The sequence below is a fragment of the Mya arenaria genome, chromosome 6 (genome assembly GCF_026914265.1).
Source record: "Mya arenaria isolate MELC-2E11 chromosome 6, ASM2691426v1".
Lineage (NCBI taxonomy): Eukaryota > Metazoa > Mollusca > Bivalvia > Myida > Myidae > Mya > Mya arenaria.
Window position 1 is genome coordinate 56064257 of NC_069127.1, and position 14040 is coordinate 56078296.

Genomic DNA, 14040 nt, shown 5'->3' on the forward strand with positions numbered 1-14040 from the left:
ATATTCACACTAGGGGTTTAAACTTCAGGAGCTAATAGTGCGACCATGTTATCCTGTTTAACATGCTAAAATACCGCAACGGTAGTACCACGAAAAAAGATCGTCTGCTATGATCTTGCTCCTGTATTTCGTCTGCTAAATAAAAAATACAACGAACTGCCATCCCGGTATAATGGCGGCGCCCAGTACACTCGTTTCGCCCAAGCGCGCTCAAAAAGCAACTCATTTTCTACTCCATCCAAGATGGCGGATTTACATTAAATAAAGAAGGGGTCACCGAGTGTGTTGTGGTCTGGATGAGCGTATCAGACTACTCTAATGGATTATTTGTGTTAATTTTCAAGAACAAGTGTCTTAGAATAGATAAAAATTATTTGTTGTTTATAATAATCCAATAAGAATAGTAACCGCAGTCTTTTCTGAATCATCTACCCCACCCACCAGAACAAACTGTCTAGGTAAACAGTCGAGAGATTTATAGCTCATGACATTTAAATAATATCACTACAATGTAATATAAACTCATCAAAATGACAAATCTAATAAAGATAAATAAATTATAACAAACCTGGAATGATAATTAGTCCGTATTTATCGCTGTTATAATGCTTCGTTATAACCCGGAAATAAACCGGAAGTCACCCTGCCGCAAAGGATTGTGGTCTATTGGAAAGTCGAGAATTAAGTATGATTTGATTCAAGTCAAAATGCAAGTGACCAGAATTCTACCTTATGAAGTCGATGAAAAAGACAGCTTCAGTTAACAGGAACATGGTCATTGTTTGGTCCAAATTGATGTTTCAAAGTCATTTTTTACCAAATTCTGACAAAACAACAGTTTCAAACAAATATATTTTCGCAAATAGCGATATTAATAGGGATAAAGCAAATAATAGGTAAGAATAAAGTAACGGTACTGTAATGTGTGTACTTAAAACGAATTAATAAATAGTATGTATTCGGACATTAACCCAATGTCCGTATGAGGTTCAGTTCAAGGTGGCATTCAAATGGGTTTAAAGGCAATTTTATTGAACAATCATTCTTATTTATATTGATAATAAGAAAAACATTATTATTCGCTCTTCGCTCGCTTCGGTTTTTATGAAAACTGACAAAATTGTATTTTTTTTTCACTCGCTCGCTTCAATAATTTTTGGGAAAAATCCGAGCAACGAAACATTAATTTAGTGTGGCCTTAGTCATAACTTTGTGAATGCACTCGGTTATTATTGGTAAAATGTAAGACTTATAAAAAAATCCGAACCAACCTTTTTGAAAATCAAGATTTTATTACCGAATTGACTGATTAACGAGTGGATGATGTCAAAAAATGGATGAAACAACGATATTTTGTATTTTACATACAATATCCCATTTTTTTTAATGTATTCTACTCACAATTGCTATACGAGGGTCAGTCGTAAAGTTCTCGGACTCTGCTTGTGATATCAACACTGTATACTTCAAAACCAAAATAATACAATAGTATGATAGACACATGTATTTGGAAGTGGTGTTGCAAATTTTACAGGAAACAAACAACATAAAATAAAAAAGCATCACCCTATTGCACATAACCATGAAAAACACGGAGCATTTTGCAAAGCAAAAATAACGCGACGCCACGTTTAACGTTACGCCTTTTCAAAATATTTGCCGCACGCACGGACACATTTTTGGTGTCTCTCTACTCATTTATCAAACATTTCTCTGAACCACACAGGGTCGTATTCCCGGATATGCGTCCTTGCAGCAATCGCCAGTCCCTGTAGCGATTCGAACTTCCGGCCTCGAAGCTCATCCTTTAACCTTGGGAACAACACGAAATCCATTGGAGCCTTTTCTGTTACAGACCGCAATCTCGGAACCCAGCGTGCGCAAACTTTATTCATGTTGAGCTCATTTTTAAGAATTTTATTAACTATTCCATGGCTTAAATACGTGGTGGATGCTATTTCGTCAACTGACTTTCGTCTGTCGTCGGAAACTTCACGTGTTACAGCATAAACATCTTTGTCGCTAAATGTTGGCAGACCAGCTCTTTGGTTGTCTTTTAGTTCATCTATGCCGTCCGTGCCATTCAAAGACTAGTGTTTGCCTGACCTTCTATAAGGATCCCTTTTCATGAATTTAAACGTTTCTGTAGGAGTCATTTCTGCACTTGCGCATAATTTGATCACTGCACGTTGCTCCGTACGAAATGACGTCATTTTTTTTTCCATTGCAATTGTTGCGGGGTAGCGATACTCAACTTGCGATTTCTCAATTGTTATAACGGATATGACGTCAAAACTTTCCGGAAGTATACGTCAGATACGTTTCTGAAGTCATGTCTAAAATTATGAAGTTAACGAGCCAAATTTTAAAGATTCCAGAGAAAATAAATTTATGTTTGTAAAATTTCAAACTGCTCCGTAATGCCTAAACCACTTTATTGATTTTTTATGAAGTTTTTGTTTACCTGACTAAATATGCGATTTTTATAAGGACAGTCCGGGAACTTTACGACTACCCCTCTTAAAACTAAATACCTTTGCAGACAGACCAGAGTTAATGTTCGAAATTTGGTATCCAAATAAAACATAATTTACCCCAATTATGGACTGTTTTTACATTTTCAATAATCGAAACAGTTTTGAAACTACGAGTCTTCAAAAAAAATCACTGACGTCAATATTAAGAACAGAACAAACAGAACAAAAGTATATTTCCACACATAACACATGGTAACGCATATATATATATATATATATATATATATATATATATATATATATATATATCAATAAAATATACTGTGATAGTCCATGATTATTGTTTCATTATAAAACATTTCCTTGGCGGTTAACATAACTTATATGACTAGTTGAGATTCTTAACTTTTACTTAATAGAAGCAAATATTTAAACTGTTTTCAGAAATAATATGTGACGACGCCTGTAGAAAGGGATACAAAGTCGGCAATTTCAATTTCGAGAAAAACATGTTTAAAGTACTGTAGATATATTTTACTGACTTTTATTATTATAAGTTACAATTTCTTCGCTAAATTCATTAAACTTGAATTATCAAACTGTTTAAATCGCATCCATAAAATATCCAGTTTGTTCGACAACTATATGTATAAATTAACTGATAGCGACGAAAAACGATGCTTTCGTCCTTTCGCATATACGTAATTTCCGGTTGGTAATTTACAAACGAGAAACTTTGAAATATTTACGATTTTTGTCCATATTTACTGTTTTTTGTGGATGCTTCAGCCAAGTCTCGACAGGTTAGTTTCATTGCAGTTATTATAATTAAATATAAAGCTTTGCAGCGTTTAAATGATAATTAAAAGAGCAGATTAATCGTTAATTGTCATAATCCTTAAACCCGGAAGTAAAGAACTGCCTTAAATTTGCGCATCAATTTAATTCAACAGTATATTGTCGACAATTATGGGTGAAACTTATAATTCTTTTACTTCCTCATTATAATTATCCAGGGGAGTACAGTGTCCCTGATTAACTTGTCATTGACACTGATGACATTTTTGTTCAGGATTTGTGTTACTTCGATGACCTTTACTTTTTAGAAACACTCAATCTGACCATAACACTGCAGATTAAACTTATCTGTGATTTTGAAAACGATAATGAATCATTTTACAACTGGTTATGAAACATGCAATAATAGTATGTGTAAGGTTATGAAATTCTTTCTCTGACCAAATACTTTATATACGAAAATAGGGAACTCTTTAAATAACCAATATGTTCTGAATTCAGCAATTCTATGGTTTTATACTTGGATGAGAACGATAACATTGTCAAATATATTCAGATCTTATTTTTATAATATGGCTACATTTAATCTAAAAAAGAAATTCGTATTGTAAGACATTACAATGTGGGCAAAGTATTTTTTCAGCACATTAACATACTTGAATTCAAACTAAGAAATGTTTCTATAAAATTTTCTTGTAGAGTCTGACAATCTTGAACATAAACGTCACGTGTATTGCTTCCTTTAAAAATGACACAAAACTTTAAATATCACCAACCCCTTGTGCAAGCCACACGCGATGAAACCCCGTATTACTAAACAATGTTTGAACATGTACTGCCAAGTTTGCTTTATGTGTATATGTTACAACATAAATATCATTACATTATAGATGATTCTAACAATTTTATCATTCGGCATACTCAAAACTTTAAGCCAGTATTTATATTGATACTGCAATGCGGCAGTAGATCTATTTTGTCCGTCTCTGCATATAAGTCGTTTTGTGTTGTTGTTTTAACCGAGAGTACATATTGATAAATTGGGTTTATATCCGTTCAATTGGCAATCATTTTGAAAATCCCCAAACTTCGGAACCATATGATAAAATAGGTCTAATAAGTTTGTCAAAAAGTTCCAATGTATGTGCAGTTATTATATTAGTAAATTTAAATAAAAAGATTATTTTCATAATCTTAGAAATTGCTTTAGCTGCTTGACCAGATAACGATTTGATAGCATGCTTAAGTGATCCACTTGAGCATAAGACTATACCTAGATATGTAAATTTATTTACACCTCTTATAATGATCCTTGATAGAAAATTTGAATATTTAAAGGTAATCTACCCCCTTTTCTGTTTTACCTTTATTCAAGTTTCCATTTTGACAGTATTCCTCTAATATATAATTGTTCGCTTGCAATTCTTCTGATTAATTAGCAAAAAGTACAAAATCGTCTGCATGTAAGTGTAGAAACAACTTTAACGATCCTGTGTCGACCCCTTTGGTTCCTTTTAATTATAAGACTTCCTTTAGATCGTTTATATACAATAATAACAGCGATTGATATTTGAATTTGCTTTCTAACACCTAACTCATGTTGGTGTGTTAGTATCTTGAATATACATGAATATACATAAGGGTGTTGGGGGATAACCCACGTTGATTTTAACAATTTCTAGTCCGAAATGGCGCACTTTCTTGCCTTTTTTCTCCGCCTGGAACCGCTAGTGCTAATTACAATGCGGAATAGATTTCAGTCGATCATGCTTTGATTGTCAGTTATATTTTGTTATTTAAATGTATGTCACAGGCTAAATTTACTATGTTTTTGCCTAGTCTAGAGCATTCTTTCGTAGATCTCTGCTGATCCTAATCAAAAGAGTTCGGTAACTGATTGAGTAGTAGCTCTGTTTGTTGTGGTGTTTTCTGTAGCGAAATAGTTAAAAATAAAGCTCTTATCTGCATAGTCCCATGACTTGAATCATGTTGATGTGCATAATTAATTTAAAATAAATAAACAATAAACCTAATATAAAACTAATAATAATTGTATACAAAACAAGACACCCTTAAGTTTCTAATCTGACCATTTAATTCACAAACACAATATTTCGATTAACGTCATGCTAAACTTTTTAATATAAATCTATTTAATAAGAAACAGGTATAGGGGTTATATTAATTGATCTTACGCAAAAACAAAGTCGGTAAGATACACTCTTCTTTATATTTTGCGATTTGTAATAAAATTTGAGTAAATATATTTAAAAATATAAAACAGTGTTGTTGTTATTCAAATTTAAACAAAGATGCACTTTTTCAAGTAAAACATGACGTCACTTTCCCCGCTGAAATTGACGTTATCGACGCATTTAAAATACAATATGTAAAGCAAAAGAAAGAGATATTTCATATTTACATATCCGTAAACGTTAGGAAAATACGCATTCTTTGGTGAAAACTCATTGGGGAAAACGAAGAATTGATGAATGTCGGTTAATGTAGCCGGAACGCCAAAAAATGACAGACGTCTCAATGTTTAAGTCAGTGGTATATTTTGAATACTCGTAGTTTTAAAACTGTTTTAAAACTTGAAAATGAAAAAAAACAGTCCCTTATTGGGTATATGCTGTTTTGTTTTCACACTAATTTTCGGACATCTACTAAAAAAATCCATCAGGATTCAAGAAATAATACGACCGGAAGTATCATTACAAATTTATTGAACGTCACTCTTCACAAGTGATCAACAGTTATTCAAAATGACATAAAAAATTGTGGATAACAGTTTCGGATTTATTGACACTATTCATTGACAGCAATGAAAATCGTAAAACTTTCAATGCACCATCGTACCATGCGGTAAAATGGGTTGAGTAACATAATAGTTATGGAATGTCATAACATATGAAATAAATATCAATCAAAATATAATCCAAGGGAGTTTTTGAATTCATTTGTAAATGTATATTGTATGGTACAACTTCTCCTAATGTTTCAGGCGCATCATAAAGCTGAACATACCAACTTCAAAAATGGGGTGCTGTCAGTCTGATCAGCACAAACAGAACGCGCGATATGGACGCCTGAAAAATGATTGCGAGGACGTGGTGACATGCAACTATCAAAGTATTTTGACAAACGCCAGTCAAGAACACATTGAAGATTTAGAACAGTATCGCAACACGTTTGAAGAATCTTTAGAAGAAATAAAAGGGCTTGATTATGACAAGACCCTCATCAATAAACTTATTGAAAGTAATACAAAAATAGTGACATTATTCCTGCATGAACAGTACAAGTTGAAAATCAAAATGCTTACATTAGAAAAAGATCAACTGAGAGCATGCATTAAACCATTAGAACATCAGCTAAAGGCATGTCTTTTCTTCAATGATAAAGACGATTACATGGTTGACGATGATGCCGATGATGACAATGGCGAAGTAACTGCATTGCGCGAGACAAATGCAGAGACAGGTAAATATATTTCATATAATCTGTAATTATCGCTATCATAGTTAACTACAGTAGACAAATTGCTGAACCAGACAAGGCTTTTTTTAATTCAGTAAATGGACACGAACAAACATATTCAAATTGTAAACACAAGTGTAAGTCATAAAATATTGACGAAATATGTTTGAAAAAGGTGGTTATTAATGGATTACAAATTCGTTTCTTTCTGCGTTATACCTCCGAATGCGTCATAATCAGCGTAGTGGAAGGTAATATGTCATATTGCCGACACTCGAATCTTCTTTAGATTGTATTTGTTTTTAGAAAATATAAATATTAAAGCGGACCAAAATTAAATCTTTACTGTTTATCAATTTATGTTGTTTGTTCGTTTTCGTAGGGTTGCAGCCATTGTTTAGCTACAGGTGTGTGAGGAATGCACACGCACGACTGTAGGTCTGTAAGTGCGTACGTGCGTTATCATTCAAGATGATGCTATGATTATATTTGAAAACCTCATTAAAACAGTTGTTGCCGTAGGATCGGTGCTATCTCAACGCATTTCCATTTGATTAAATAATCTTAACAGGGTAGCAAAATTCATCCGCCATGGATTTAAACGAATAAACTAAACATGGTTTTTGACACTGCATTTCACTGTATAAAAATCTACGGACATATTATAAGACCTCTCGGGTGAAACGGCAGAAGCTGGTTATGTTACAAATAAACCGTTAACTATACGTTCATACCTTTATTGAAAGAAGACGGAATATATTTCCATCCACGTTTATTTACTAGCAGAGTAGACATTTTAATTCATCATGTCGTCTAAATCTATAAAACACAATAAAATCTAATTGTCCCTTTGTTGTTACAGCTTATCCACGACAGAATGTGAGACACAGCGAAGGTGACCAAATAGCAAATGAAGAAACGGAAATTAAACGTATTGAAACCGAACAGGAAAATGATCCTCGATACCAGAGCGAGCTACTTTTTGGAAAAGTAATAGATCAGTTAGTAGAAGAAAAGCATTTACTTGATGAAAGGTATGCTCAAATTGAACGAAAATTGGATGAAAGTAGTGATAATAAGGTTGAGATTGAACGGCTGAAATGTATGAAGGACGAACTATACAGAAGATCGAAAATGAAAGAAGAAGAACTGGAAGATGTAAAGAAAGATAAGACCTCTTTCTAAGATTGTGTTAACTATTTTGTTAAAAAAGAACCGGTTTTAAAGAAAAAACTTGTTAACAAGATTGTTGACTTGCAAAGGCGGCTTAACAAATCAAATCAATACAAGAACGACGTTAAACAGAAGATGTTCGATTTGAATATGAAGCACAGTGCAGAGGTTAAACAATTGACAGAGAACATTATTCGTTTAGACGACTCGCGGAAAGAGAGTGAAAGCAACTGGTCTTCTAAATACCAAACCCTGATAATTGAAACACAGCAGAAAGAGCAAATATATAATGAAATGCATAGAAAATACGAAAATGATTTAGAACTAAACCGGCGTCGCATATTTGAACTTATATCAAAAAGGGAGAACACATCAATGGAACTTAAACTATCAAACCAAAGAACACAACAATTCAAAGCCGACATAGAAGAGAAAATAAGGAGCTTACAACAAAGTATGCAAGTAGAAGAATGCTAAGACAGTCACGCTGAAGACAAAATGTAGCAAAAGGAACAAACCATTTCCAAATATCTACTACAACTGGTTAATGCCCAAAAGGGAATACATGCATTAAAAAGGGTGTTCATTCACTAGAAGAAAAAGAATTGAGTACAGAATCACTCACAAAAATTACGGCGAAATGACTGTACTATTTTTATCCGAAGACCAGATGGAATTGGTGCTTACCAAGCCAATCTTAACGACACGTTAAGCACATTTTTAGAGAAATCAGACCTTGGTTCGCCGTGTGCAGTTCACCATAACGGACAACCTTTAAGACAAGATCTGGCTTTAAGAGATAATGACATTCGGACTGGTTTTACACTAACACTTGCTTATAATTTAAGCAATTAATTGCCTGACCAACGATCTCAATTAAATAAAACTGAGACTATACCAATTTGATAAGTTAGTCATTTATTTTTCATTATTATTTTGAAAAAAATATCAGCGAGCGAAGAAGCGCTGAAAATAGAAATGCTAATTTAGCATTGAAATAACGTGAGTTCATATGCAAACTTGACATAATTCTTCTTAAGTGAACTCAGTTTAACAGTTGGGCAAATAAACATACTGTGTCACTAAAAGCAAGCATAAAACATCATTTGTCAGTATAACAAATTGTGTGTACATTTCCCGGACAACTGTGGAGTTTGAAATGGATGGTAATATTCGATATGCCTCAGCACAAGTACATGTATTAATTTATCCTAGTTGGTAAACTTTCCTAAATTCATATTTTCCTTAATTAGTTTGTGTTTTCTATCAGAGTAACGTGAGTGATCAGCAGATTGTGAAGCTTCATACGAATGTTGTTCACAATTGCAAGTATGAACAATAAAAACTGTGTGTGTATTAAATATAAGATGTATATGAACAATAACAGATTCACTCGTAAACTTTACACTTTACCTCTAGTTTAATTAAATTGATTTTCATATTTGGTCAGGATAGTTTATAGGGTAAAAGATTATGTGAATTATTCAATGGTTATTAACGGCGTAGTCTGTTATTTATGAAGATATACGTTTATTTGTTTTACATTTCTGTTCTTACAACGATTCATTCACATTTGCGTGGCAAATAAAAGACACTTTCCGTTATCATTATAAATTTATGCCAAGGGAAGTAACCAGCTGTAAATTTATAGTTGAAAAATTATATTAAAAGACAAACGTGAATTCTTGTTATTTTACGATATCTATTGACAATTCACGCGCATTAACATTTCTATTTGACCTTAATCTTCTAATATTGTAAGATTGGTTTAACCAAAGACTTGGAAACTGCATTGTTATAATTCATTGGACCGAAGATGTTTTAGGGATTGGCTACCATTACAAAAATATTATAAAGTATATTTCCCGATTGGCGGGCCTGTCCAGTTGAAGGCAAGAATTGGTGTCATTTAGTGTGAAATTTGGAAAACGCCCGCAATTTGTATAACACATATTGGTAAAAGTTAGTGTACTTTTATTTACATAATTGGACAATGATGTCAATATAAATGTTGTCTTTGAATGACGTAAAGTAATACAAATAACTGGCTGTCATATGTGATATTATGATTGTATATGAATATTGGTTTGGTAATGTGATAACAACATTACTGAATTGATGACGATGTTTTTTTCTACTTTTTCTTATTTATTCAGAGATTATATAATTGTTTTACCTAGACTGGAGAGAATGTATAAGGAGCAAGCCTGTATTGACTGTGAATTAGGAAATTGAGAGTTATATTGAATTCGAAAACCATCGAAATTGAAACATTCCTCACCATTTGTTTTAACTATTCCACAATGATATCACACTACCAACAACGCGTATTTTGCACATTTCGCACATCGCCGCGATTTTTTCTTACTGCGTTATCGTTTTAATCTATTTTTTACTATTCCCCGATCGGTAGTGTCATGTAACAAATGAGCGTAACGGAAAATTCGCATTGAAATAAATTGAAGATATTGTGAACTTTATGATAGTGTGGACATTGACAAGCAGTATAAAATCTTGAGTTTATGCAGTACATAAACAGTGATAGGCAAAGGTAATTTACAAAAAAAAATAGTATATTGCAAAAACGAATATGATTAAATTCTTAAAATTGATAAAATTAGTCAACTCAATTCGACTCAATATTATTTTACTGTATCACAGTTTAAATTTAAATAAAAGCATGTGAAAACTGGATATGACTACAGTTTGACACAAGTAAAAGAGGTGGATAAATAGCTTAAAAGATAAATAGATTAATACATACAATTAGTAATGAACTTTTAATGCTGTTGGTGACTTAATTCATTTGTGCGCGTTATATACGTATTATTTTGCTAGCTAAATGATGTTTTTGCGTGTTTGTTCACATTTTAAGTAATTCACATTTTAAAGACTTGATCCTAATGCTATATATTATTGACGTCCATATTATTATATTGATAAAACCTTATCTCTTTCTCTGATATTATGTTTTGATATATGTTCTTAACACAACTTTGCTTATTATTATGTGCGATGTGTTTGTAATATTAGATGTACTACGTTTAATGTAATATTGACTACAGAAAATGCACGTATGTGTTAACATGTTGATGGATTAGACTAGTCTTGAATATGAAAATTATTTAGACAATTTACCCCAAAGTTGACTGCGACTCCCTATGCACCCACTTCATATTCAGACTGGTAGATACCCTAGAAATAATATTGTTCGAAACCAAATATATTGTCTTTGTTGTAATTCCAATGATATGTTAAGCTTTTAATGATTTTAGAAAGAAATATATTAAGAAATGCTATTATACAAGACCGTCTGTATTAAAATATTTACAACTATTGCAATCAAATAATAAAATAGAGCTTATTAAGCTATGTCTGTTTGTTAAAGATTCGCTTAATGTAAGATCCACAATAAATAATGTTAGAACTTAATATTGTAACATTTGTTCATTCTCTGATTTAGATAGATGATATTTTGTATATATACTCGTTTGAATTACATTGTTTGTTATTATGCATACACGTTTACATTGATCAGTATAAACATATGTGTTGAAGACGATGTACACTGTACAAGCCGAAATAAACTATCTATCGTTCTGATGATAAACTGTATGTTTATTCAAATAAATTATAATAAATAATCTGTTATAATCTGGTCTGGTATGCTGGTACTGGCCAATTAGAAGTTGTGATATGCCATTGTCAGCCTCTCGGAAACCGAGTGTTACGGAAGCTACTAAAGAATAAAGGATTTAAAATGACCCTACGTGTCAGTCATTCAAGATAACGTTTTTACACTTAACATATATGTGACATCCTCCGCGAAAATGAGTCATGTTGATGTATCCATGAGAACAGCAAAACAATTCTTAAACAAGAGATCGGATTACAAAACAAACTTGTAACAATGTGTAAAGTAAATTAAAGTAGGATTTAAGATCTCTTTTCTGCAAAAATGAAAAAGTTACCAACAGGTGTCATCATCATCATCATCATCATCATCATCATCATCATCATCATTATCATTATCATCATCATCATCATCAGTAGCAGCAGTACTAGCAAAAATAGCAACCTGGAGGGGTAAACGACATTTCAAGCTTCATAATTTTAAATTCATAATTTTGTTGGGTTTCGAACTAGAGGTGCAAAAGCGTTCAAAAAGTTCACTTTTTATCAGATTGAAGTTAACAAAACAGTTGTTTTCAAGAAAGTGCAATCGGCTTAAGAGCACCATTTGCCTGAAATGAGATGAGACTAAAGACGTGCACATACCTAACTGGATCAGACCAAAGACGTGTGGAATCGTGCACATACCTAACTGGATCAGACCAAAGAAGTGAGGAATCGTGCACATACCTAACTGGATCAGATCAAAGACGTGTGAAATCGTGCACATACCTAACTGGATCAGACCAAAGACGTGTGGAATCGTGCACATACCTAACTGGATCAGACCAAAGACGTGAGGAATCGTGCACATACCTAACTGGATCAGACCAAAGACGTGTGGAATCGTGCACATACCTAACTGGATCAGACCAAAGACGTGTGGAATCGTGCACATACCTAACTGGATCAGACCAAAGACGTGATGAATCGTGCACATACCTAACTGGATCAGACCAAAGACGTGTGGAATCGTGCACATATCTAACTGGATCAGACCAAAGACGTGTGGAATCGTGCACATACCTAACTGGATCAGATCAAAAACGTGTGGAATCGTGCACATACCTAACTGGATCAGACCAAATACGCGTGGAATCGTGCACATACCTAACTGGATCAGACCAAAGACGTGTGGAATCGTGCGCATACCTAACTGGATCAGACCAAAGACGTGAGGAATCGTGCACATACCTAACTGGATCAGACCAAATACGCGTGGAATCGTGCACATACCTAACTGGATCAGACCAAAGACGTGTGGAATCGTGCACATACCTAACTGGATCAGTGCCATTAAGAGTCTATCAGTGAGGGTCTATAGGCAGTTTGTCCTTCAGCCGGTGAGTTAATTTATAATATGGAACGTGTTTTTATCTGTTCTGTACAATATTTTTATATTACCTTAATATGAATATATTATGGCCACTAGAAATGTTAGTATGAGGAATATTGTACTTCAGTATTACATAACATAGTGACTTGAAAGTGTACTCTTGTTAAAGTGCTTAAGTTAACATACATGTACTTTCAGAGCTGTGGCTTAATTATATAAACTTTTAAGAGCTTTACTGAGCTAGGTCGTGGTTATAAGGCCTTGTTAAAAGCTTAAAAAATCACCGTACAACTCTTAACTTAAACATCCCAGGACAGGTCAGGGACCTCGGCGTTATCGACATTTTCATGCTCGCAAAGCCCATAAAAATGATTTAATTTAACAATGAATAACCGTTTGTAGCCGTGCTCCCGTTTTAATGAATACAGATATTTCAACATTCCTTGAGATGCACTCTAACTCCCAAATAAGATTTACCCCAATAAATACAATTGTTTTGATAAACCAAAAAGGATGAATAAATGTCGAAAACTTATCTAGTTCATTAAACGTCTGAATAACTATCTTTACCCCTTTCTGACAGTATTGAATATATGATAGAAAATTACAAAAAGAACAAGCAAAACAAAATTCCATGTTTTAAAAAAATATTTTTTAACTCGTGTTCCAGTGTAATTATGATTCATTGACCGTTTCAGGGAGGTAATCCAATAATTTATTGATGAGCTATTTTGATGCGTGAGTGGACTGTTTGTGGTGTTGTATGTTCAAAATTTCTTTCAGTGTCCTTTGAGCCATGCCCTGTTCCATCAACAGGGTTTATATTTGACTTGTAAACTACTGAGATTGTTCCTGAAATTAATTGTAAAGTCGACCCCGCCGTGACGTCATTACGATTTAAAATGTGTTGCAATGCAATTATAATGGACATAAAATAGAAGTGACTGTAATACCAAGTAAAATCCAGATATTCTTTGGATGCGATACCTTGGCTCTTCGTGTATAGACCTTTGGTTCTTTAACGCCCTCTGTTTAAAGCAGCGATAACGGGAAACAACTTTCCTGATTTTTAACTAAGTACTGAGTACATGAGTTTCCCAGATC

The 14040-nt window shown here is 33.4% G+C and overlaps 1 protein-coding gene across 2 annotated transcripts; it reads left to right on the forward strand.

Annotated features, from left to right (window-relative positions):
* Positions 1–253: 253 nt before the first annotated feature.
* On the forward strand, positions 254–11496 carry LOC128238647 (uncharacterized). Of its 2 annotated transcripts, none has more exons than XM_052954772.1 (3): positions 254–458; positions 6280–6758; positions 7618–11496. In XM_052954772.1, exons 2-3 carry the CDS (start codon positions 6314–6316, stop codon positions 7938–7940), a joined length of 768 nt encoding a protein of 255 aa, XP_052810732.1. In that variant the 5' UTR covers positions 254–458; positions 6280–6313; the 3' UTR covers positions 7941–11496. The 2 variants fall into 2 exon arrangements, with proteins under 2 accessions (XP_052810732.1, XP_052810731.1); XM_052954771.1 differs by lacking the exon at positions 254–458 and adding an exon at positions 3185–3280.
* Positions 11497–14040: the final 2544 nt, after the last annotated feature.

What these genes read in the sequence shown, in the direction of transcription:
- LOC128238647 (XM_052954771.1), top strand. Translation starts at nt 3,258, where the DNA reads ATGCTTCAGCCAAGTCTCGACAG. An exon ending in CTTCAGCCAAGTCTCGACAG is followed by an intron (nt 3,281 to 6,279) that starts GTTAGTTTCATT and finishes CTAATGTTTCAG; the next exon opens with GCGCATCATAAAGCTGAACA. An exon ending in CGAGACAAATGCAGAGACAG is followed by an intron (nt 6,759 to 7,617) that starts GTAAATATATTT and finishes TTGTTGTTACAG; the next exon opens with CTTATCCACGACAGAATGTG.